Source organism: Colossoma macropomum, unplaced genomic scaffold (assembly GCF_904425465.1).
Source record: "Colossoma macropomum unplaced genomic scaffold, Colossoma_macropomum, whole genome shotgun sequence".
NCBI lineage: Eukaryota > Metazoa > Chordata > Actinopteri > Characiformes > Serrasalmidae > Colossoma > Colossoma macropomum.
The window spans coordinates 4,041,943-4,069,062 of record NW_023494803.1 but is presented as its reverse complement, the minus strand read 5'-3'; the positions used below and the strand labels follow the sequence as shown (position 1 = coordinate 4,069,062).

General features: G+C 40.8%; 1 protein-coding gene across 3 annotated transcripts in view; it reads left to right on the top strand.

Annotated features, from left to right (window-relative positions):
• rasgrp3 (RAS guanyl releasing protein 3 (calcium and DAG-regulated)) overlaps window positions 1-21,543 on the top strand; it is a 119,625-nt gene extending 98,082 nt beyond the window's left edge. For 2 of the 3 annotated variants that reach the window (XM_036592618.1, XM_036592619.1), the window contains exons 13-16: window positions 1,552-1,699; window positions 9,031-9,067; window positions 9,234-9,383; window positions 10,958-12,457. In XM_036592618.1, coding sequence (XP_036448511.1) covers window positions 1,552-1,699; window positions 9,031-9,067; window positions 9,234-9,383; window positions 10,958-11,400 — 778 coding nt within the window. In that variant the 3' untranslated portion in view covers window positions 11,401-12,457. Of the gene's footprint in view, window positions 1-1,551; window positions 1,700-9,030; window positions 9,068-9,233; window positions 9,384-10,957; window positions 12,458-17,308 lie in introns of those variants that run through there. The other variant, XM_036592620.1, reaches the window with a different exon arrangement.
• The last annotated feature ends 5,577 nt before the right edge of the window (window positions 21,544-27,120 follow it).

Here is a 27,120-nt window from a genome sequence, read left to right as displayed (position 1 = left end):
GGGTCCTGGCCATTTTCAATGGAAGTGATATAAATGAAAGGTGGTTTGTGTCTATGGCACAGGCCATATAGTTGGTACAAACATTTGAAATGTGTGAAGCTAGAGTCATTTCTGGATTTGTTGTAGCAGAAAGTGCTTTCATAAATGACTGGGCTACAGAAGGCGCCCTGCTCGGTAAACAGACGCATCCGAGTCATCTCGGGCCGCGGTCACGGCTTTTGCTAGTGCAGTGTGTTTTTCTCACTCTGTCTTCAGGAGGTCTGAAGGTTATGGCAGGCTATGAAGGACACACGGCACATGGCACATGGCGCACACACACACACAGACACACACTAGTCAGCTGGTCTGCTGAGAGGTTCATCTGTTCACCACAGCGTTCAAATCATATTACCATCGAATCAGTGACTGCCCTGCTCTGAATGCAGTGCTGGAGAGTTCAGGACAGAGTCAGACCCTGTTTCTCTCTCATTCAATCACAACGTCACGTTTAAACACAGTTATAACATCAGTTCCAGCTGCTCTAATGCTAGAGGTGTAAATCTCCAAACCAACACTGTAAACACTCCAGTGCATCATGGAATCTCAAACTGCATCAAAATTAAGCATCAGCTCTACTGTGTGGAGATTGGGAGCTGGATCCTGATGACGCCACAGGCGTCCGTAACCAGGGGCCATATTACAGAAACTTCTTAAGCCTGAAATCTTATCTTATGTTTGCATGCTCGGCTAAGGTGTTTGGGAAATGAAACTGAAACTGTAGAGTGGCGAGATAACAAAGTTGTTATCTTGATATAACAAGTTAGTTTTCTTGTTATCTTGAGATAATAAAACTTGTTATCTTGATATAACAAGTTTATTTCCTTGTGGCCACTAGATAACAAAGTTGCTATCTTGAGATAACAAGTTAATTATCTTAAGATAACGTTGTTATCTTGAAATAACAAAATTAGTTATCTTGTTATCCCGAGATAACAAGTTCATTTTCTTGTGACCGCTAGATAACAAAGTTGCTATCTTGAAATAACAAGTTCATTATCTTAAGATAACAACGTTGTTATCTTGAAATAACAAGATTAGTTATCTTATCTCGAGATAACAAGATTGCAACCGCAAGATAACAAAGTTGCTATGTTGAGATAACAAGTTAATTGACTTATCTCAAGATAACATTGTTGTTATCTTGAAATAACAAATTAGTTATCTTGTTATCTCAAGAAAAAACATCAAAATATGGCCTCAGCCTTTACACGTGACTGTGGGGACGAGCTCTTCTGTGGTGCCTGGAATTCTATATAATTGATTTAAAACCAATATTGCTAAATTGAGGCTCAAGAAGGTGTAATTGTTAAAATAACTTATTGTTTTATTATAAAATATCAATAAATTGTAACCTTAACATGTTGTTGAAGTGTAATATATCTGTAAAACGCTATGGTTTCTGTGGAATGACTCAAATGCATTGCCTACCACGGCTATTGCTCTAATATTTTTATTCCTTTTTATTTGGTTTGTTCTTTTTTAACCCCCCCCCATCTCTTTCTTCCTCTGTAGGGATGGCTTGATCAGTAAGGATGAGATGATGGCGTATTTTCTTCGCGCTAACCCTGTGCTGCAGTGTAAAATGGGGCCGGGGTTCATCCACAACTTCCAGGAGATGACCTACCTGAAGCCCACCTTCTGTGAACACTGCGCCGGATTTGTAAGGACACGCTCCCTTTCAGCCTTACTAATGCTGCTAAATATGGAAAAGCATGATTATTAGCAATCAGGGCCAATTATTCTGTGCAGAATTTAGGTCAGCGTGTGCCCTTGTGGACTTGCCCTCAGCATTTCTCCTAAGGGGAATCTCAAAGGCTGTTCCTTTACCATATTTGCTTGAATGAAGTTTGCTAGTTGACCACTCAGCAGGGTGAGGGGTCAAGTCCCTGTAACTGTAGACTTCTGCAGCAGAATCTACTTGTGGCCATATAATGCAATTCCCTTTTCAAACAGGTGGACAAAGCTGTTGGGCAACTGGGCAACACAGCAAGCAAGAACAAAAAAGAGGGACGATGCACTGTAAAATACTGTGATTGAGTGTTACACTAAAGTGTTACATTAAACATGAAAAAACAAGATAGAAATACAATAAAACAGCTTAAAAAACAATGATCAGACATATCTGAGCACTGTCTGGGCGTGGCTTAATATTCTGACAGCCATCAGTCCATCACACTGTCTGCTACGCTGCTAATACAGAACTAAACACAACAGCACAGGAGTATAAGGGGCTCTATATATGCAGGATGTATTGTTGATTGTGGTCATTTATATGAATGCATGGATGAGAGGCAGACAGATGAGCTAGATTGCTAGGTTAGCTTTCGCTTGGTTGTTAGCTTTCATTGGTTAAGACTCAACTGTAGTGGATGACAGTTTTGTTTAATCTGTGTGGACGGGACAAACCACATCAGCCTCGTGATTGGTGTGGATACTGCTTATGTACATGTAACCGGAAATGACCAAGATTGCCCGGTTTACTACAAAAGAGAATTTTGGCAAAATACATCAGCCATTGAGTGGTCAATGGAAAGTTGTCCACAGGACATCATGCATATCGTTGCTGTCGGAAGGAAACCTCGTATCTCTATTTTTGTCGTTTTTCTGTTTTTGACATAATTTGAAAAATCCTGGTGTCCTTTATTTTGTCTGTAAATTTCATGATGAATGGACCAAAAGAAATGGTCCAAAATGACTTGGAAAGAAGTCTGGTTCCATTTACTTACATTAAAAGTAAAGTAGTTTTTTCCTTCTCCTGTAAAGTTACCATTTTGAATATATGAGGTTTTCTTCCAACCACAGCGATATGTATGTTTGGTGTGCAGAAGAGCAAGACTAAACACAGATTTAGGTTCCTTTGGGCTTTAATCCAGACAAAGCAACTATTTGACCCATGACTGTTACATTTGAGCTTCTAAAAACAGGCTGCTAAGTTTACTTTTCTAGCTAATTAGCTCACTGAGGCTGGCCTAGAGTGCAAAGTTCAAGTTTTGTGATTGTGATTTATTGAAATCACTGTTCTCTCGCCAGTTCATAGCTAATACAGTGTGAAAAGAACCCCTGTAACTGGATGCAGTTTGTTCTGTTATTTAAAAGGCCACCAAGGCTTTTCCTATATGGTAGTGATTGGCATGTAAGTCAAATGTGATATTCAAATGTAAGACTAAACTCTAAGTCATTAAGATAAACCAGCAAATGCCAATCATCTGTTTTCACCACAGGTAACATCACTAGCCCCGTCGCATCATAGTCCACCTTATTACTCGGAAAACAGTGAGTTTGTGAATTGTTAGCTGATTCCAAACCAGACAGATCCACTAGATGATGCTGAAAGTTTTATTCTGTAAACGTAGAACATAAAGTTAAGTTGAGCTTCTTGTTTCTGGGTGCTTTTCTGTGACTCTTCCTATGTGATATAGCCATGCTTTGTGTATCTGCTACCTGGAGACACTATGGTGCTGCATTTCCTTGTCCCTTTTATGGACTAAACAGATAAGAAACTTTGAAACACGACAGATTTAAAAAGCTCTACAAACTTACCTGCTCTCAGGCTAATCCAGTACAGACTCAGCTTAATATTACTGCTGACCCCCTGATCAGCTGATTTAGGCTATCAGAATATTCTAACTATTATTTTAATGCCGGTAACATTTTCTGAGAACATTTTCTCAGAACATTCACCAGCTTCTTATTTGACTTTTCCAGTTCCACCTTAAATGGTGCAGCAGTTACATTCTGAACTGCTGCACCATTAACGTTGAACGGGAAAATTCGAACAAGCAGCCGGCAGAAAAAATACTAAATTCAGCCTCGTAGTTTTAATGCTAGTAGTATTTTTTGATAAGGAGTTGTAGGCTATCGAAATGTCCTGCCTAGAGGTTTTATTTACAGGTATATAATAAAACATTTCGATATGGTAGTACAACACGCCAAAACACCGCCATAGCTAGCCTTAGTTTTGTGTAGCTTGGTGACATCAAATTGATGCGCAGTAGCTTTAGCTTGCATGTAGAAATATTAGCATTAAGGCTCTTTAACGACCTCATAATCCAAAGATTCAGTGGTATTCGAGAAAAGAATGTTCACAGGACAAAACGTATCAGGTTCTGAACATGTTTATTTAATACAGGGGGCGATAGAGGCGATTTTTCAAAAACCCTATTCATTCTGGCCAGAGAGAAATGGAGCTCAGACCTGGAGTTCCTAATATGGGCATAACGAGGACTACAGAAGGACGCACGACTACAGTGGTCTATATGAGAACATAATGTGTAACATTAGCGAGAAGCTATTTTGCATATCAAACATTCTAGTTTACTTGTTGATTTTTTGAACTTTCATGACTATTCGAATATTTGAAAGTTCAGACCCTCCCTACCATATAGAATATTACATCACTGCAATCCAGTGTAATATTTAGGGAAAAATTGGTTAAAGTAGATTTAGTGTTGTGTTGTTGGTGACTGACAAATTGGCTTAATTGTAGTTTTCAAACAGCTTACTTTTATGGGTCATTCTACAGAAACATCCGTTTTTGTGTCCCTAGCATGTACAGATATATTACATTTCAAAAACATGTTAGGGTTACAATTTATTTATATTTTAAAATAAAACAATAAGTTATTTTAACTATTACACCTTCTTGAGCCTCAATTTAGAAATATTTGTTTTTAAATCAATTATCTAGAATTCCAGGCACCACAAAAGAGCTCGTCCCCACAGTCGTGTGTAAAGGCTGAGGCCATATTTTGAAGAAAAAACACGTCTTTCTGCAATTTTAACTACAATAATCTGTACATGACTATGGAATATATAAATTAAATGACATAAGGAAAACAAACGCCAAATAAATATTATAAAATATATAATGAAAGTTGTTGTCCCCAGGAATCGTGTCACTGGTGTTACTGTGTAACAAAAAATCTCTTATTTTGAAATAAAAGTCACACTGATGACATCACTCGACCTCCTTTTACCTGTTTTCTGAGGATCTATGAAGAAAAGCACATGGTGAGTCCACTGTGTCTTTCAGTTATCAGAGATTTTCTCATTTAGCTCATGATTTCATATGAACCTTTTAGCTGAAGTCACTGGTGTGACCGACTTTATTCTGATGTAATTGTAAAAAATGGAATACAAATGGATTAAATTCCATATTTTAGTGGACATTCCATGATTGACAACATGTGGTTTGATGCTCTGTAGCAGCCATTTTGTAAAATGCATTGTTCATTAAAAATGTCTCTGGTGTTTCCTTTCTTATGTGTAACACCAATGAGGATCGGTAACACCAGTGACTCCTATGGAGAGATAGAAAAGTGGACATTTCTGTAGAATGACCCATATACTTTTGGCCTGTTGTATACATTGTGCTTGAGCAACTCATTGCTCAGTGGACAGATACAGTTATATCAGCAAAATATCTCCTATATCCAGTGCTGAATTATCATATAAAATTGTCTTGCTGTATCTGGATCATTATGACGTGCTTAGTGGCAGCTGATCACTGTACAGTAGGTTACACTGCCGCCCACTGTATAGTATAGTTTATACAGGCCCATTTTCACCTAATACGCTGCTGTAACACTCTCACGTCATCATCTACTGCAGCAGATGTTAGATCTGTGACCACTGTCACAGCCTGAGGGTCCAAATGACCTTCTGAAGCAGATCTTGGTCACTGCGGCTAAAGGACAGCACATACAGTCTTTGAAGGGGCATTGCTGTAGGCTAGCATGCCATGGAGCAAAGATTTTAACAGAACTACATCCAATTCTACAGACAATAAGGGAAAGCAAAGGTTAAATGTCATAAGGGCCTCTCAATAGAATGGTTTATGTGTAGCTATGGACTAAACTAAGAGAATATTTGTGTTTTCTAGGGCTGTGAAGTACTTAAAATTAATTAAACAGTTAAATAAAATCGTTATAAATGGCATCGTTTTATATAGTTAAATGCAATGAATCGCATCTGTCTTATTTGTTCAAATTTGACCCTCTTGCTCGTCTTCATACAGCTTGTCATAGTGAAGGCTCTCCAGGAGAACTGTAGCTTTCCACTTTGCTGCTGCTTTTGTTAGTTTTCTGCTTGTTGATTTATCCATGGTTCTTCCGTGGACACTGTCCAGCGTGTCCTACTGAAGGTATAACATAAAATGCTGTATTTTAACAACAGGGCTATAATCGTGGATTCTATCCAATGCTGGACTGTAAAGAAGTATGTGTAGTTCATCACTGTCCTTAGATACTTTTATGAAGTATCTTATTTTTATTTTTATATTTTTATTCCACTCATTTCTGCAAAGTACTGTAAAGTAAAAACTGGGGGCCTCATTCAAAAAAAAATGCCAGCCCTATTTATTTTTCATAATTTACACTATATGGGCAAAAGTATGTGGATACTCTAATTGCTAAGTTCAGTTGTTTCAGCCACACCCATTGCTAACAGTTGTGTAAAATTGTAACGAATATCACAGAAGGTAGATGCTCGCGGATAAAGGAGTACAACCAGGCTTTAATGTTGAAATCGGAATCCAAACTCGTGGTCAAACGGCTGGCAAAAATGTCAAGGCACAAAAACAGAGAACCAATGCAAACAATCCAGAGGGGTAAACCAAAAATCAGAGTCGGGGAAACGAGAATACAAGTCATACACGAAAAACACAATAGAAATAACGCTCAGTAGTTCACGAATGAAGCAATACCTCGCAACTAACTATTGCTAAAGCTCGGGCTTATAAGCTACTCTGAAGTAGTCATGTGACAAAACATACAGGTATCACACATTAAAACCCAGGCGACCGTGAACGCTGATAGGAGCGAGTGTGGAGATCAGCAGTCAGCTGGGAGATGTAGTCCGTGTGTGGAATGGAGTCTGCAGGCAGTGAGGAGGTCATGTGATCTCCCAGAGGATTCTGGGAGATCGAGTCCATAGCCTCGTTGGTGACATTTGTGACAAAAATCAAGCACATAGCCATGCAATCTCAAAAGGCAGTAGAATGGACTGTACTGAAGAGCTCAGTGACTTTAAAAGTGCCTTTGCCACAAGTCAGTTTGTGAAATTCCTGCCTTGCTAGATCTGCCCCAGGCAACTGGAAGTGTTGGAAGTGTCTAGAAACGATCAACAGTCAGAACAATCGCCTATCCTCTGTTGCATCACTCACTACAGAGATCCAAACAGACTCTGGAGGCAGCATCCACACAAGAACTGTGTGTCTGGAGCTTCATTAAACGGGTCTCCATGGCTGAGCACCTGCACACAAGCCTAAGATGACTATGTGCAATGCCAAGCGTCAGCTGGAGTGGTGTAAAGTGCCACCACTGGACTCTGGAAAAGTGGAAAAGTTCTCTGGAAGGATGAATTATGCTTCACTATCTGGCAGTGGGTTTTGTGGACGCCAGGACAACACTACCTACTGGAATGCACAGTGCCAACAGTAAAGTTTGGTGGAGGAGGGATAATGGTCCGGGCTGTTTTTCAGGTGTTGCTCCTCATTTTCAGGGAAGGGTGATGCTACAGTTTAGAAAGAAATTTGAGACAAATATATTTCTCCAACTTTGTTGCAACAGTTTAGAGAAGACCCTTTCTTGCTCCAGCATGACTGTGCACAAAGTGAGGTCCATAAAGACAGGGTTTGATGAGTTTGGTGTGGAGGAGCTCCATGGCCTGCACAGAGCCCTGACCTCAACCCCACTGAACACTTTTGGGACGAATTGGAGCGTCAATTGTGAGCCAGGCCTTCTCATCCAGCGTTAGTGCCTTACCTCTCAAAGGCTCCAAATGGGCACAAATTCCCACAGAATTTTGTAGAAAGCCTTCCAAGAAAAGTAGGAGGGGCAAATCCATATTAATACATATGTTTTTGGAATGGGATGTTCAACAAGATCATATAAGTGTGATGGTGAGCATATACTTTTGGCCATATTGTGATTCTTTATGTACACCGATCAGGCATAACATTATGACCACCTCCTTGTTTCTACGCTTATTGTCCATTTTGTCAGCTCCACTTACTATATAGGTGCACTTTGTAGTTCTACAGTTACAGACTGTAGGTTTTTTAGTGTTTTTAAACACCTCAGTGTCGCTGCTGGACTGAGAATAGTCCACCAACCAAAAATATCCAGCCAACAGCGTCCTGTGGGCAGTGTCCTGTGACCACTCATGAAGGACTAGAGGATGACCAACACAAACTGTGCAGCAGCAGATGAGCTGTCGTCTCTGACTTTACATCTACAAAGTGGACTGACAAGGTAGGAGTGTCTAATAGAGTGGACAGTGAGCTGAGAATGACCAATCACCCAAATAGTACCTGCTCTGTGAGGGTCCATGGGGATCCTGACCACTGAAGAAGAGGGTAAAAGTGGGCTAACAAAGTATGCAGAGAAACAGATGGACTACAGTCTGTAACTGTAGAACTACAAAGTGCACCTATATAGTAAGTGGAGCTGATGAAATGGACAACGAGTGTATAAACAAGGAGGTGGTCATAATGTTATGCCTGATCAGTGTATCTGCAGGATTGTACTCTCATTCACATTCAGCTTGATCGGCTCTGGTATTAGAGTATCTCGTACATGGTTGGCAGTTATTTGTGCAATTAAACAGCGACATCAACTCTGTTTACAGAGATGGAGAGTTTTTGTAGAGCAGAGCAGATAAAGGCCGAGCTTGTGGATTATTAAGCCGAGCATGAAACAGAGTAATTACAGTGCGGCTCGTTGCTGAACTAATTATGTTGTATTTACACAGATGGTTAGACAGGAATCAGAAGGCTGCAGTGCTGAGATGAAACACACATGCCTGCGCGCACACACACACTATTGTACAGGAAGGGTGTTACGTGTGTGGATGTATCCTGTTTATTGCACATTGGCGTGCCTCAAAGCGCTCGCTGCATTGATGTATCACCACTGTTTCTACTCATGTTTTTTTTTTTCTCTCTCTCTCTCTCTCCTTCTCTATTTTCGCCCCCTCTTTCCTGCTGTCCAGCTCTGGGGAATTATCAAACAGGGCTACAAGTGCAAAGGTACACTCCCTTTCTCTCAGTCGCTGATCATGAAACTCACAATAACATCACTGGACTTCCTTAATAGGGGTGGCACAAAATAACATATTGTGATATTGCTGCATATTGTGATTGCGATTTGCGGGCTTTGTAATATTTATATGTGTGCTCCTTCTGCTCTTCCCAGACTGTGGGGTCAACTGCCATAAGCAGTGTCGTGAGCTGCTGGTGTTGGCGTGCCGCAGGCTTCCTCGCTCCACCTCTCTGGGCAGCGTCTCCCCAGGAGCCCTCACGCACAGCTCTCTGCCCAGCAGCCCTGCACTGCCCGCCTGTAAAGGTACAACGAACTGCATAAATGTACCGGTGCTGAATAGTCATAAGCAGTGTTAACCTGAGGCCAGATCAAGATACACATACAAATGAACAAGGAAAACAGGCTGCATGGCAACAGTTTCATCAACTAGGCCTTTTTAAAAATGTAATGTTTTTGCTATAGGTTTTCAATTAAAGGGAATGCTTTACAGTGGTGTTAGTAGGAACCACGATCTCCACAACACAAGCATTTTATCTGCCATCCACACTCTTAGCAAACAAAGGTACGAGTGCCCCTCTCGTCACTGGGGTGGGACCCTCAAGGGTCCATCTCAGTACCTTTAGTCAGGGAACATAACTGTACCATAATCCACTGAAATGATATGTTCTAAGCTGTACTGACTCCACACACCCCGTCTCGACTCCAGGCTTTTATTTTTGCTGTTCTGTTTTAAAACTTTAGGTTATGAAAAGGTACAAATACGAACTTTTCACCTGGAAAAACTTATTTAAGGTTCACAATCAGACCTTAAAACCACTGTTGTACTTTTAAGGGATATTTACATTGGTTTTACCTTAATGAACGAACTGCACCGTACCTTTATTTCTAAGAGTGCAAAATGACCAGTGAACCTACACATGCATTGTGACTTTTTATATGCAATGTTGATAAAAGTGGTCAATCTGAAAAAGTATGTTTTCTTTGGGGACTATTTTGTCTTACAACGCCCTGCATGTACCTCTCTGCCATTGATGTATTTTAAAGATGTGTTTTAGGCCAAAACCTTCTCAAAACTATCAGTCTCAAACACCAGGCAGAGATTTCGTAACTGTTAGCATTTAGACATCACAACACATTGGACGTCTGGTTCCTTTCACCACCACTGTGAACCATACAGACTCTGCAGGTTTCTCTAGAATGGCATATGTCATATTAAACCACTCTGAACGATCTTAACGAATTTTAATGCTTTAACATAAAACAACAAAGCTATTTAATAACACTGAGTATTTTTAGCTCATCATGATTAAAACATTTTTCTTTTACAAACTATTGTTAAAAGCATGTACTGAAAATCTTTGGCCATTCAGTGTTGCAAAACTGAAACAAAACCAAGGAGAGACTGGTCATCTTTTTGATTCAATGATGAAATACAGGGAGATTCACTCAAAAGAGGCCCCGAATATTCTGTGGTAACTCCCATTAGGATGAACCAATCTGAACCAAAAAAATACACTACATACCTTGACATATGTGTAATCGATTGCATTACATGCGATGCTGGAAGTGATCTCTGTTTTCTGCCAGACACATGAAGGGGTACAGGGGTATGCACCCGGATGTTGCAAACGGAGGTTAAACACTGTGATGGCTGTCCGGCGCCTACCTCATCACTCCGACGCAGGGGCATCCCAGCTTGTTGGAAGCTCCATATACTGAGGAGCTCATTGCACGTTGTTTCATTCAGATTGCTTCGTCCTAGAGAGAGTTATTACAGAATATTCGGGGCCTCTTTTGAGTGAATCTCCCTGTATGCTGCATTCTTCACAAACTGATCTGAGAAGCTCTTCTTCTTGCTGTTCAACCCCTCTCTCCAGATGAAGACGAGGTGTTTGAGTTTCCTGCCGTGAGCTCCTCTTCGGGCTCAGATTTAGAAGGCAAGTCCATCACGCTGATGACCGGCTCTGCCCAGCGGATCTCGGTCCGGCTCCAGAGAGCCACCACCAGCCAGGCCACTCAGACGGAGCCGCTGTGGCCGGAACACGGCTGGGGTCCGGCCGCTGACGCCGGCTCGCACACCTTCCCCAAGATGAGGTGCAGGCCGCACCGCAAAGTCTCCAAAAACAAAGGCTTCGCTCGCTGGGAGAACGAAACGCAGGGAACAGCAGCGATGGCAGGGACTGGACACGGACGGAGGGATTCACAGGAGCAGACAGAAGAGACGGAGAGTAATGGGGTCATACCACAGCATCAGCATAACACAGAGGCTTCTGAGGTAAAGTTTAATTTATTTGTACTTCAACTGAACCTGTTTCAGTAAGGAGGCACACTCGGATGGTGCAACATGCACTGGCCGTCCACTTTATCAGAAACATTTTTCTTGTACTTCTACCCAAAGCAGGGCTGTATTGATACACAGAATTCACAGTGATGTCATGATATATTCTTTGACACAGCAAAAATAAGGAGTGTGTGATTATGTGTCTTGTGTTAATATGCTTGTATTAACATGTTAATATGTTAATATGTTTCCACTATTTACATTATGGATATAATGATGTACATACTTTCAAATTTGGCACTATTTTTGGTTCTACAGTACAGAAAATGGTTTTCTTCTAAGTAGAGCTGGTCGATATGGCCAAAAATGTTACCACAATAAAAGGATTCGTATTAGTCGGTATCGATACATATCGTGATAAATGTTAAATTGTTATTTCTTTCAAGTTTGAAGGCTGATTTTTGTTCCTGAGTGGTCAGTTGCTGTTTTAAACTATCCTTTATGGTCAGAACATGACAAAACACTCGCCAGTGGAACACAAATTTGTCATGGGAGAGTGGGAGAAAGTTTCTGATTAGCTGCTTTTACCAAAACATTAAAGAAAACAGATTATTTTAGCTGTGTGGTGATGAGCGCTCGGCTATCCGGTTACAAGTGCTAAACTGTTTAGTTTCTCAACAACATCAGCTTAATAGGAGCAGCAAACATTATCTGGCTCGGTAGGCCAGTGATGTTCACACCGCCTTACTGCCGTCACTCCTACCACATCAATGTCAGAGCAGATCACAGTATTCAAACACCAGCTAGCCGAAGACTGAGTTTCTCTATTCTATCATAGCAGTTTGAGGGGTGAACCGCAATATATCTGACGCTCGCTGTGTAAAAGTGTGAATCTCTCACACCAGACAAACAGAGTCCTCCTTTTAGGTACATTTAACATCAATACTCTGTGCTGTGTGAGTGACAGAGTGCTGCTTCAAGTTAGCCAGCTGCTAAAAACAGCTGGCCTGGGAAGCTAGCGTTCTCCCGCTCTCCAGTGCCTCACATAGAGAATCCTCAGTTTACTTAAACTTTAAATCAGTGCTGTAACGAACATGAACCCACTTCTTTCTCTCTCTTTTGCTGCTTGTGAATGCACTAATACTAAAATATGACTGAGCGCTGTAACAGTGCTGTAGTTGAGAGGAGCAGACGTGATTTAATGCTGCTAAAGCTTGTTAGGATGTTAGGAAAGAGGTGAGTTCACTGTAGGACAGTACAGTTACACCACTGACCTCGTCACTCACACTCGGTCACAGGAGGACAGATCGCCGGTCGCTCCACTCAAACAGGGAATATATAACTCCACGTTTCAGACATGGCTAAAGTATATTTGGCGACTCATTTTACTCGTCACCCCCTCCCTCTCTAATCATGTTGGAAAACTCGGAAGAGCGCCCTCTCCTGGCGACAGCAGAGCAGTGTCGCTTTCCTTGCAGTTGGAAATGGCACCAGGGTTGTCGCCAGAATGCAGAAGTGTGAGAATGGTCTATCATATTGAACATTTATTGAACATTTCTTATAGTTTCGAGGAAAGTTATATCGCGATAATTATCGTTATCGTTTTATCGCCCAGCCCTACTTCCAAGGGGCACAACTGTCTACGCCTAGGCCCTGTCATCAGGAGATCACAAGTTCGATCCCTGGTGATGCCACAGCCATCCGTAGTGGGGCGTCCAGAAGGCCACAATTGGCCTCGCTCTCTCTGGGTGGCCAGAGAGGATAGTCCAACTTCCCCTATCACCCAGCGCAATGCTAGCCAGCGCAGTAACTGGTGGTTAGTGTTCTCTTCCAAGCGTGTAATAACGTTGCGTTAGCGGCAGGTTGAAAAGGTGTGGTGACTGGCTTCACATAACCCAGCAGAAGCTTGTTCTAGCCTTCACACTCCTAGCACTAGTGGTATGGGAGACGTAACTAGTGGGTGGAATTGGACAGGACCAGATTGGGCAAATAGGACAAACAATTCCGAAAAAAAAGCAAACATGGTTGTGTTGTGTTTCACTTCACAAGCTACTGAAATTTAAACCACTGCAATAACTTAGTTTCAATGTAGCCCTCAGTTATAACTACTCATTAGTAGGTGCAAAGTCCGCTGTAGAAACCTCCCCCCAAACGTTTGAGGGATGGGAAACCTTAACTTCAACTTTCCTTTATTCACATCTTTATAAGCAGACTAATTAGCAGACATTTTGCTTTGTTCATTGCTAATCCGTTTAATTAATTTGAAAAAGACCCCAGGGTGAACACCTCCACACTGAGAATGCCAAGCAGCAGAGCAGAACGAGCAGACTCTTGTTTTTTGCGTGGGTAAGAGTGGCTCAGTAGCTTCAAACCAAATCTCCTAAAACTTACAAAGGCATGATTCTGTGAACTTCACCAACGTTTTTTCAACCCAAACCCAACGATTGTATCTTGCACCAAAAGGCTTGTTGCTCACACAGTGTGCAGAGCAGGAAACTGCTTGCTGCTGGTGAGTAGCAACAATTTAGCATATGGGTCATTCTGCCGAAATGTCCATTTTTGTGTCCCTAACGTTTACACATATATTACACTTGAAAAACATGTTAGGGTCAGAATTGATATATATTTTTAAAATAAAACAATAAGTTATTTTAACAGTTACACCTTCTTGAGCCTCAATTTAGCAATATTAGTTTTTAGATCAGTTATCTAGAATTCCAAGCACCACAGAAGAGCTCGTCCTCACAGTCGTGTGTAAAGGCTGAGGCCATATTTTGAAGAAAAAACATGTTTTTCTGCAATTTTAACTGCAATAATCTATACATGACTATGAAATATATGATTTAAATGACATAAAGAAAACAAACACCAAATAAATATTATAAAATATATAATGAAAGTTGTGGTCCCCAGGAGTCGTGTCACTGGTGTTACCGCATAACAAAAATCTCTTGTTTTGAAACAAAAATCACACTGATGACATCACTAGACTTCCTTTTACCTGTTTTCTGAGGATCTATGAAGAAAAGCTCATGGTGAGTCCACTGTGTCTTTCAGTTATCAGAGATTTTCTCATTTAGCTCATGATTTCATATGAAGCTTTTAGCTGAAGTCACCGGTGTGACCGACTTTATTCTGAGGTAGTTGTGAAAAAATAGAATAAAAATGGTTTAAATGACATATTTTAGTGGATATTCCATGATTGACAACATGTGGTTTGATGCTCTGTAGCAGCCGTTTTGTAAAATGCATTTTTCATTAAAAATGTCTCTGGTGTTCCTTTATTATGTGTAACACCAATGAGGACCAGAAACACCAGTGACTCCTATGGAGAGACAGAAAAGTGGACGTTTCTGTAGAATGACCCATAAACAGAATTTAAAATAATTTTTAACAGTAGCCTAATTTGCCACATACGAAGACCCTCACTGTTTCTGTCATTACACTAGTGCTGTGAATAAACACATGAATAAATAAATACATAAATACATAAATTAAACAAGCTTGTACTATTGTTTTTTTATTCAGTGAGAACTCAATCATAAAGTTAATCGATTTGCATGTCAGTAGCTGAATTATGATGAATTTGACAGATATACTTTTCTTAAGCTAAATACAATGATCAGCTACTTTATTATGTCCACTTACTATATAGGTGCACTTTGTAGTTCTACAGTTACAGACTGTAGTCCATCTGTTTCTCTGATACTTTGTTAGCCCCCTTTTACCCTGTTCTTCAGTGGTCAGGACCCCCACGGACCCTCACAGAGCAGGTACTATTTGGGTGGTGGATCATTCTCAGCACTGCAGTAACACTGACGTGGTGGTGGTGTGTTAGTGTGTGTTGCGCTGGTCTGAGTGGATCAGACACAGCAGTGCTGCTGGAGTTTTTAAATGCCTCAGTGTCACTGCTGGACTGGGAATAGTCCACCAACCAAAAATATCCAGCCAACAGCGTCCTGTGGGCAGCGTCCTGTGACCACTGACAAAAAACTAGAGGATGACCAACACAAACTGTGCAGCAGCAGATGCGCTGTCGTCTCTGACTTTACATCTACAAGGTGGACTGACAAGATCCTGACCACTGAAGAACAGGGTAGCAAAGTATGCAGAGAAACAGATGGACTACAGTCTGTAATAGTAGAACTACAAAGTGCATCTATATGGTCAGTGGAGCTGATCAAATGGAACAGAGTGTAGATACGAGATGTACTTGACGAGATTATTTTTTCTGTTGATGTTAGATAGAGATACTGATTGGCTACAAACTGATCGGCAGAATTAGTTCATCAGCCTGACATTGGGCACTAAATGTGGAAAATCTCTCTCAGTAAACCTCTTTTAGCGTGACAAAGGTTAAAAGAGGACTTCAAAGGGTTCAGGTGAAAGGTGGGCCGCCCACAGTCCACTTCGATCTCGCCGGTGTTCGATGACTCTCCCTTTTCCGCTGCTACTCTCAAGGTCCCAGAACATCTTGTTATTAATGCCCCGCCTATTACATCGCCTTGGAAACGCCAGGGTTCCATGGGCCACCTTCTCTCCGTCATTGACGGGGAGATTATCTCCATCAAGGCCCAGAGGGAAGGACACTCAGACTGTTGCTGGTTAATATGGAACACCTCCTGCCTGCTGCCACTGTTTTTGCAGCTTAGGTGGGCTATTTTAGGACCAGACAGATGCCCTTGTTTTGGGTTCAAGCAGTAGCATTAAAGGTCCATCAAGATAACACTAGCCAGTGAACTACTATATATCATATCTGAGTATTTCTGTATTCCTGAAACCAAATGTCCCAGAACAGTACCCATTCACAGTGTGGTTGTGGGTATAAAAGAGTGTTTGAGAAAATTCTGTCTTAGCTTGCAAGTCTGAATAGTCATTATAGTGGAATACACCGATCAGGCATAACATTATGACCACCTCCTTGTTTCTACACTGATTGTCCATTTTATCAGCTCCACTTACTATATAGGTGCACTTTGTAGTTCTACAGTTACAGACTGGTGGTGTGTTAGTGTGTTAGTGTGTGTTGTGCTGGTATGAGTGGATCAGACACAGCAGTGCTGCTGGAGTTTTTAAACACTATGTCCACTCACTGTCCACTCTATTAGACACTCCTACCTTGTCAGTCCACCTTGTAGATGTAAAGTCAGAGACGATAGCTCATCTGCTGCTGCACAGTTTGTGTTGGTCATCCTCTAGTCCTTCATCAGTGGTCACAGAACACTGTTGGCTGGATATTTTTGGTTGGTGGACTATTCTCAGTCCAGCAGTGACACTGAGGTGTTTAAAAACTCCAGCAGCACTGCTGTGTCTGATCCACTCGTACCAGCACAACACACACTAACACACCACCACCACGTCAGTGTTACTGCAGTGCTGAGAATGATCCACCACCCAAATAGTACCTGCTCTGTGAGGGTCCATGGGGGTCCTGACCACTGAAGAACAGGGTAAAAGGGGGCTAACAAAGTATCAGAGAAACAGATGGACTACAGTCTGTAACTGTAGAACTACAAAGTGCACCTATATAGTAAGTGGAGCTGATAAAATGGACAATGAGCGTAGAAACAAGGAGGTGGTCAGACTGTTATGCCTGATCAGTGTAGATTTACTGCTATAGTGACAGTATGTGGAAATGTACACACAACCTACTGACGTAGTGTCTGATTTGGTTTCTTTTTCAGTCATGTTTAGTTTAACTTCTGAAATATCCATTAGCAACGTGAATAAATGTGTTTTTGGTTTCAGATTTTCAGAATGCAAATGAAATAACACAATTTTCAAATTTATTCATAAACTATTACTTTAAAGCTCCATAATGGGCCAATTCTGTAAACTGTTAAACTCACGTAAAAACAAAAAAAATTTAGACCACTTTGACTGGGAAAAGACGTGTAGTTTAACCAATACAACCAGAATGTAAAACTCTCACTCATGTGCATTTCAGATCAGCTGACTTGCCAGCTCCGAGGGCCCGAGCAGGACCCCCCGGAAGCCGTCGGTGCTGCGATCCAGAAAGCTCTCTTCACTGGGGGACGTGCTGGGGTGCCTCAGGCCCCCATATGGCCAGGAATAGGGTCTCTACTCCACCCGAAGACTCCACAACAGGATGCCAAACTCCCAGACTGAACGAAAGAAACGGGAACACGTGGGTGGGGTGGTTAGTGCATCCCTGCAGGAACCTGAACTGTGCTGATGCAGTGGACGCCACTGTTTATTCACGGGGTCACGAGGAGATGTTTTCGGAGAGGACCCCATTGAGCTATCACCGCAAAGAGCTGGTGTTTCGGGGAGAGTGTTTTTAGGATAACGTGTTTCTTTTCGAGTGTAGTGATTCACATGCTTAATTAGTGGTTATAATAACTTACAGTTCAAAAGTTACGCAGCTCCTCCTTTACCGTCACTACCAAAAGCAACATGTTTTGCCTGAAAGCAAGGTTTCTTGGAAACCTTGAACTAAGTCACATTGACGTTTAGTGTAGTACGTTGTGTGTGTGAGGGACCGTTTGAGAGAAATCCTGTTTTTTTTTTCTTTTGCTTGTAAACATTTATGAATGGAGTGTGCCTGAATATTAATTTCAGTGGAGTAAGACTCAGTGAGCTATATTCACATTGTTTGGTTGGAGTTCTGTATGTTTAAAAGACACTACATAGGGGTTATTTGGAAATGTGGTTGCCTGAATGTTTAACGAAGGTTTGCTTTTGGTTTAAAAGTCTGGATGGTTTTAGAAGGTTTGCATGTCTTCTTATGGGAGGTCGAATGGAGACGAACGGGTAAAACGGCTTCACAAGGCCACAATTCTATTAGATTACTGTAGTACTAATGTAAATTAGCTGATTTAGTGTGCACAGACAGATAGACAGATGTGGCAGATGGAGTTTCTATGAAGATATTAGTGCATTTATGATGTCGTTGAGGGAAAAATCGATAACACTAGTCATGTTCGACCAGTATCTCATTATGAACTCAAGGAGAAGGTACGCATGTAGGTCAGGTAATAAAAGATCCACAGAGAGCTTAAATAATCTAGATACTACTGATCAAATGGCGATGAAGAACAGATATAAAGTCGTTCTGGTATAAAAGAAAAGGTGCAGTAGATTAGAGTTCATCTAATAACAGAAGGAAGAACACAAGATCACTGATAAATGTATGTAGATCTGCAACAAAAGCTGTGAAATCGGTTTATTCTTGTGCTAAAAGGCTCAACAAGGCACTCGACTGGCTAGAGCTTCCCAGAGGTGACCTCCATCCTAACAAATCAACCGTAAGATCAGCGTTACCAAGCAACCGTGCCTGAACGCTAGGTGGTATAAGTGTGTGAGAGGTAGAGAGAGAGAGCGAGCGAGAGACTAAGAGTCTGCTCTCATCTTTCTTCATCACATCTGCCGTTGCTGGCCAGATGTTTGTCCGGCTACTGTTGCCAGGCACTAGGCGATGGACTGAGAAACTGAGAGTCAAATGCTACATCCATCTGCCCTGAGATCGGTTACATGTTCAGATGAACTCAGGGTACAGGCAGATGTACAGAAAGCCCTGACATGGCAGCTTAAACTTGCAGTGTACTTCAAATTATGAAAGACGTAAAACAAAACCAGACTATTGCTGAACATGCTGTCATACATAGACTTAAAAAGAACTCTACTTAAAAAGAACTTGCTTCGCACAGTGGGCCAATCGCAGCCAGGGGGAGGTCTCAGAACAATTGATGCAGTGATTAGGGCTGAGCACAGCCAGAGGGAGGTCCGAGAATGAATGACTCTGTGATTAGAACCAATTACAGTCCAGGGGAGGTCTCCAAACAATGACATGGTGATTAGGGCCGAGCAGTCAGGGGGAGTCACAGTCAAGAGGAGGTCTCAGAATGAGTAATGCAGTGATTAGGAACAATCACAGTCAGGAAGAGGCCTCAGAATGAATAATGCAGTGAGTAGGACCAATCACAGTCAGGGGGAGGTCTCAGAATGAATAATGCGGTGAGTAGGACCAATCACAGTCAGGGGGAGGTCTCAGAATGAATAATGCAGTGATTGGGACCAATTACAGTCCAGGGGAGGTCTCCAAACAATGATGTGATTAGAGCCAAGTGGGGGAGGTCTTAGAGTGGCTGACGGCGGTGATTAGGACAAATCACAGTCAGGGGGAGGTCTCAGAATGAATAACGTGGTGATTGGGACCAATCCCAGTCAGGGGGGGAGGCCTCAGAATGAATAATGCGGTGATTGGGACCAATCCCAGTCAGGGGGGGAGGCCTCAGAATGAATAATGCGGTGATTGGGACCAATCCCAGTCAGGGGGCAGGTCTCAGAATGAATAACGCGGTGATTGGGACCAATCCCAGTCAGGGGGAGGTCTCAGAATGAATAACGCGGTGATTGGGACCAATCCCAGTCAGGGGGAGGTCTCAGAATGAATAATGCGGTGATTGGGACCAATCCCAGTCAAGGGGAGGTCTCAGAATGAATAATGCGGTGATTGGGACCAATCACAGTCAGGGGGAGGTCTCAGAATGAATAACGCGGTGATTGGGACCAATCACAGTCAGGAAGAGGCCTCAGAATGAATAATGCAGTGATTAGGACCAATCACAGCCAAGGGGAGGTCTCAGAATGAATAATGCGCCACCATAAAAATTCAAACCATTGCTTTGGCCAATAGGACATCGTTTTGCTTTGCAAAGTGAATTTCGTTTGAAATACGCTGCCCGTTCCAAGCCCTGTTCACACTTGGCATTAACATCTGTCTTGAGTGATCTGGTCATTAAGCGGACAGTGAGACGTAGAGCCGTTTACACCTGGAATTCATATGTACCTCCAGCTACCATGGGTGGTCATATTCATGACTGGAGGGGGGGTAACATGCACATTCACTACGTCTCCTGCTGCATTTGCTGTCAAACGAAAATGTCCCATGAGCCCTGGTTCATGTACAAGCTGATACAAATGTTTAAATCACATGGATTCTAATAAATTAGGGTTATAAACCAATGGGAAGGGAGATGAAGAAAGAAGCTACGCAGCTTTTTAGCCAGACCGTTGTTGCTGTCGAGGACGCATCAGGGTGCTTTAGCGCTCAAATATTCACACTACAAATGTTGACATTGATTTAACTGCTTGTCAAAAATAACCATTAAGTTATTCATTTTTTAATGTCACTTCCTTTCAGTTTTTCTAAGAAATCTGCTGGGACATTTTGCACACCTCTAAAGTTCGCTCTTAGAAGTTGGTTGTATTTGTGTCCAAGGAATCCCAAACAATGACAGCAACAATTCAGTGATGTCAACTCTGTTAAATTCTTAGAAAAATGGTTAGATTTTTCGTCCTTTTTGTGGATTTTCTTTCCCGAGTAACAACTTCTTGACAGCTATACATCCGTTCAGACCCATAGCGCTGAGTCGTCTTCTCACGGTGGAAGGATGGACAGAAACACCTGTATTTTTTCAGATGTGAGAAAGAAGGAAGCTCAATTTTCTCCTCCCCCTCAAAGACGAAAGCTATAAGTACTGTTTATTTGAGATTTGTCGTCTAGCAGGTGTTGCAGGTGGTTGTTAAGTGTCCCGTTTTCTTTGTAGCTTTTAGTGATTTTCTGATCTCCAGTTTTGGAAACGTTTTTAGTTATTTTCCTTTGACTTTCCTCTTCCTTATGCACGAGTGAACTGTCACTGGATTATTAGACCACCGTGCTGTCCACTTATCTGAACCCCTAAGATGTATGTTAATGCCAGGTGTAAATTGGGCCTTATACTCCACACACTCATGCGTCACTGTTTATGTGCTGAACAATCACATCACATTTGTGAGATCACAGAACTTAAGAGATCAACAGACAGAACTAAGTAGATCGAATAAGGCTTCAGTGATTACAACTGAAGGTCCTGAATATGGAGGTCAGTAACTGTGGCAGCCATGGTCAGTGGTGACCCTGACATGCTAAGCTAAGGGAGGCTAGGAGCGCTGGGGTATAGAGACTGACATTAGAAATAAGTTTGTTGGTGACCAAAAGTAGTGGAGTGTCTTTTTTGTTGCCACCAGTTTTAAAAGCTGTCAAAATCATCAAGGAACCCTGCTTTTGTTTTAGTACAGCATGTGCTACGTTCACATTACCAGGCTGAAGTGGCACAAATCCGATTTTTTGCCCTAAAGTGACTCAGATCTGATGTTTTCAGAGCTGTGTGGACACAAATCTGATCTTTTCAAATCCGACCTGAGCCACTTTCATATGTGGTCCTAGATCAGATACGTATCCGATTCATGGCCATGCGACTCTAATGAGTCGCTCAGATCGGAATTCATGTGCTTTTTTTCCACTGCACGTGCGCCATGATTCAGCGTTACCATGGCAGCAGCGCCGAACACATCTTCTCAGCGAAGCTCGTTCTGCTCGTTAGTTTGCGCTGATGATGAATGTGATTCATTCACGTGACGTTACTGAGTAGGATGTGTTCATGAGGGTCATTTCAGGACGCCGGTTCACATTAATGACAGATTTGAATCACTTACCTAAACGAGTGTGAACCATCGTGTCAGAGAGATCGGATTTGAGCAAAAAATCAGATTTGAGCAACGAGGCTTGTAATGTGAACGTAGCTTTATAAACTTGGGCCACATGTGTCTCTACCAATATGCACCCAAGTATTAAAAGAATACCTGACCCAAACATCAGTGCTAACAATAAATGGAAGCTGATTGACAGTTAACACAATACCAGTGAGACTGTGCTAACAGAACCGCAGTTAGTATAATAATAATAATGAGATCATGCTGGCTAATCTCAAGGTTTCAAGATTATTATCCTTTTTTTTTTGGCCTTGACTTTTATTAATGTATTTAAAGCCGTGCCAGTGTACCCAAGGCTATAGAGGAATTCCACATTCCACCAATGTTTAAACATTTCTGCTTAATTAAATAATATGTAAACAAAGTCAAAGTCCTACAAAGTCAGAATTGTTCACAGTGGTGGTGATAGGAACCAGACGTCTAAAGAGTTTAATGTCTTTACCAGCTCCTTCACCAAAAGTTATTACATAATATGGTGATGAATATGTCGTACCATGCCTCCGACACTGTTTTATAGTTTTGAGACGAGGCTTTGGCATCAAACGTCTTTTTTTGCTTTCTTTAATCCATTCGTGATGGGGGGTGTTGTAAAGCAAAGCAGTCCACAAAAAAAACATTTTTATTATTTACGTTTACGGCATTTGGCAGATGCTTTGATCATTTTTTACACAAGTAGGTAGTGTTAGGAGTCTTGCCCAATGACTCTTACTGGTATAGTGTAGGGTGCTTACCCAGGCAGGGATTGAACCCCAGTCTACAGGGCAGCAGTGTTACCCACTACACTATACCAACCACTGTTATCACTAATTTACAATGATTCACTAGATATATAAAAAGCAAGTCATTTGTAGGTTCACTGGCCATTTTAGACAAATAAATTGGCAAGTAAAGCATTTTTTAGTTAATTAAATGACCATATAGGGTGATTCAAAAAGATTCATCTGATTTTAAAATGATTTATTTCACTTTATTTCATCATTACAGAACAGTGCAGTAAACTGTAAATGGTTTAATTGAGCATAAGGTTTATTATGTAATTGTACAAGGTCTCAGTATGAATCTCCTCCAGCTGTACAGACAACATCAACACCATAGTCAAATTCATCCCATACTCGATTGAGCATGTCGGGTGTCGCTGCACTCACGGCTCTTTCAGTGCGATTTCGGAGATCATCCAGTGTTGTGGAACCAACGACGAACGCTCTGAGCTGTTGGAGCTTCACTGCCCACGAAAATCACACTGCACAGTTATGACGGATTCACTCTTATTGAAGTGGAGAACGCAGACCGCTTTCTGCTCAGGGGTCTCATCTCCTCTCAGACTGAAGGGAAGCCATCTTCCACTGACAGTCAGAAACTCTATGACCCCCTCTTACAATTGGTATGTGATTGGTTCCTAGGAGCCTCACGGTTGAAAAAGTATGGCGCTTTGAAATCAGATTAATCTTTTTGAATTACCCTGTATTTGTTCTGTAAACATTGCAATTCTGGGTTCCTATCACCGCCACTGTAAAGAAATCAAAACCAGAAAGTTTCCTAGAATGAATGAATGACTGTTTTACTGATTGTTTTACAATCTCAACTACTGAATTATGCAGAAATTCCCCTTTAAACAGGGATCCATGTGTAGAAAAATGGTCATTTTTAAAAGAAATGCTTCTATTTTTGGGTAGTGTAGCACTGGCTTCATGCTGGTCTGGGCAGTTTAGTCTAGTGAGGCCTAGCATTATTATCTACTTCATTAACGAGGACATTGAGGGCCTGATGTGCTAAAAGTGTTTCAGAATGTTAAAAAGGAGGTTTATCACTGAAAAGAGAAGTTGTAGCCTGGGACACATTCCTTTGTCACTGGTTTTGTTGTATTTTACATTAAATTATTCTTGTATATAGCTGAAAGTATTAATGCGACTGTCATAGTTGTTATGGCTATCATCATGTACTGGTCTACTTAAGTAAACTGAATTTAATTTAACTGAATTCACTCAAAGAATGACACAATGTTTCGTATCAGTATGGAGTCTTCAGTAGCATTTACCACACAACAGATTTCAGCCAGGGTACAAACGAAGTCTGTTTTGTCTCGAACTAAATCTGTTTAGTCTCTGGATTAGGTGTTTTATTTTAAGTCCACTGTGGATTTTTACCTTCAGATATTTTTGTTTTTTCAGTTAAACGGTTTTCTCTAAAGTCTCAGCGCCAAACTGGCTGAGAAATGACTCTGAAAATTGGCTTTTCGAAATCTTTTTTATGTATATCTTGCCATATTTTGAGTAAATTTGTCGAGGTAGGGTTGTCTGCCCACTTTTAGACTGATATCAATGACTCAGGGCCTTTATCTGTGATGCAAGCTTGACCCACTGCATTGAACTTATAACAGCAAGGGACTTGTTTCACTCTCTACTTTGATCCTTTTGGTGGAAATGATATTTAGATGTTTATAATTTAGGTGGGAAAAAAAATTCTCTATTAACTATTCTGACAAATAAAATGAAGTGTTATTTTCAAGGATTAATTTAAAGTCATGTTATTTAAATTATAGTGTATTTTTATAGAAAAAGAAAGCTTTTAGTTTTTTTTTTTCATTGTGTATCCTTCTCCGACAAGTATACTTTGCGATTTTATTACCGTTTCTGTATTTGTCACTGATCCTGTAGGAAAAACTTGATTCTTTTGTTAAGCTTGGTGTTCCACTGTGGTAGTAGTGGTCACCATAGTGTCCAAGCTGTTTTTTTTTTTTTTGGCTAGAAACTTAAATCTTCACTGAGGAACATACACTACATTGATAAATACTGCAGGCTAGTCTAGTAGTTGGAATAGAACCCACTGCTTTTCAGAAACTGTCACTCAGTAACGTCATTACCGTTCTGAATCTCACACTGTAATTTCTGAAATAAAGAACTCTGTTTATGAGTGGTGTCTGTTTGGATGAGTCTTTTGGTTCTTATTGTGGCAAACTTTAACCATTTTAACTCTGTGGAACCACCGGTGGTTCCAAAACACACTTTATCTTATTCTTTATTTCATAACTTTCATATTTTATAAGCTACATTCTAAAGGTGGGGGTCGTATGAGAGCTGTAACTGTCTTCTTTCCAGTCAAATAGATGGGTGATGTAATTTTAAACCCTTATAATAAAAGAAGCTGAACTTACAAACTGAAAGTCGACCCATTTTCCACAAATCTGAGCTATGAACTGGATCTCAGATGGCGTCTCTTCAGTGATCTGCTCTGTAAAAATTATTTTTATAAACAAATACAAAGAGCGTCTAAGATTTTCGGCTTTCAGCAGTAAACTGTAAGCATATGGCATTATGTTTATGATCATAAAACACATTTTTTGTTAATTTGAGGGGATTTTTTACAAAAAAAAACCCTTTACATTCATTTCATGCAGTTACTGAATAATTTGCCGTACGATTTGGGCATGTAAATTCAGATGGAAAACCCAAAACATACCCTGGAGAATAAGAGGTTAAACGCTGATTATGATTTAGAACTGTTGTAGCTTTTATTACATTAAAATGAAATTACATATTTACATTTTGGAGTCACTTTAAAGTCAATGTGCACTAGAAATCACAGTGTCATTCTACAATAACGGTCCACTTTTCTCTCTCTCCATAGGAGTCACTGGTGTTACTGATCCTCATTGGTGTTACACATAATAAAGGAACACCAGAGACATTTTTAATGAAACATGCATTTTACAAAACGGCTGCTACAGAGCATCAAACCACATGTTGTCAATCATGAAATATCCACTAAAATATGTCATTTAAACCATTTTTATTCTATTTTTTCACAATTACTTCAGAATAAAGTCGGTCACACCAGTGACTTCAGCTAAAAGCTTCATATGAAATCATGAGCTAAATGAGAAAATCTCTGATAACTGAAAGACACAGTGGACTCACCATGTGCTTTTCTTCATAGATCCTCAGAAAACAGGTAAAAGGAAGTCGAGTGATGTCATCAGTGATTTTTATTTCAGAATAAGAGGTTTTTTGTTACGCAGTAACACCAGTGACACGACTCCTGGGGACAACAACTTTCATTATATATTTTATAATATTTATTTGCCATTTGTTTTCTTCATGTATAGATTACTGTAGTTAAAATTGCAGAACAATGTGTTTTTTTTTCTTCAAAATATGGCCTCAGCCTTCACACACGACTGTGGGGACGAGCTCTTCTGTGGTGCTTGGAATTCTATATAATTGATTTAAAAACCAATATTGGTGAATTGACGGCTCAGGAAGGTGTAACTGTTAAAGTAACATTGTTTTATTTTAAAATATAAATAAATTGTGACCCTAACATGTTGTTGAAGTGTAATATCTTTAAAATCTTTAGTTATGGAAAATTATCATACCATATACTAGGATTGCAACAACTAATCAACATTAACGATAATGTCAATAATAAAACAACAGGCTACTTCATGAAGTAAACCTCTTTATATCATATAGGAGCACTAATTCTACAGTTACAGACTGTAGTCCATCCATTTCTCGTTTACCCTGTTCTTCAATGGTCAGGACCCCCTCAGGACCAGCCTTAATTGGGTGGTGGATCATTCTCAGCACTGCAGTAACACTGACATGGTGGTGGTGTGTTAGTGTGTGTTGTGCTGGTCTGAGTGGATCAGACACAGCAGCGCTGCTGGAGTTTTTTAACAGTGTCCACTCACTGTCCACTCTATTAGACACTCCTACCTTGTCAGTTGTATCACTAACACATCACTAGTGTCACTGCAGTGCTGAGAATGATCCACCACCCAAATAGTACCTGCTCTGTGAGGGTCCATGGGGGTCCTGACCACTGAAGAACAGGGTAAAAGGGGGCTAACAAAGTATGCAGAGAAACAGATGGACTACAGTCTGTAACTGTAGAGGTATAGTTACTCCTACATATTAAGTGGTGCTGATAAAATGGACAAAGAGTGTAGAAACATTGTGTACTTTACAAAGACTAAATATATTTTTTGAAATTTATGGAATAGAACATCAATTCCAGATTAATGTCTGCAGCTTTTCGTTTTCGAACAAAGCGATTAATTGAAGTCATAACGGACCAACTAATCAACTACGAAAATAGACCTACCATATTGTATTGCAACTATATATTTTTTATTTTCATACACCTCGTCTCGACTACAGACTTAAAAAAAAAGAGTCATGAATCATACTTTCCCAGAAAAAG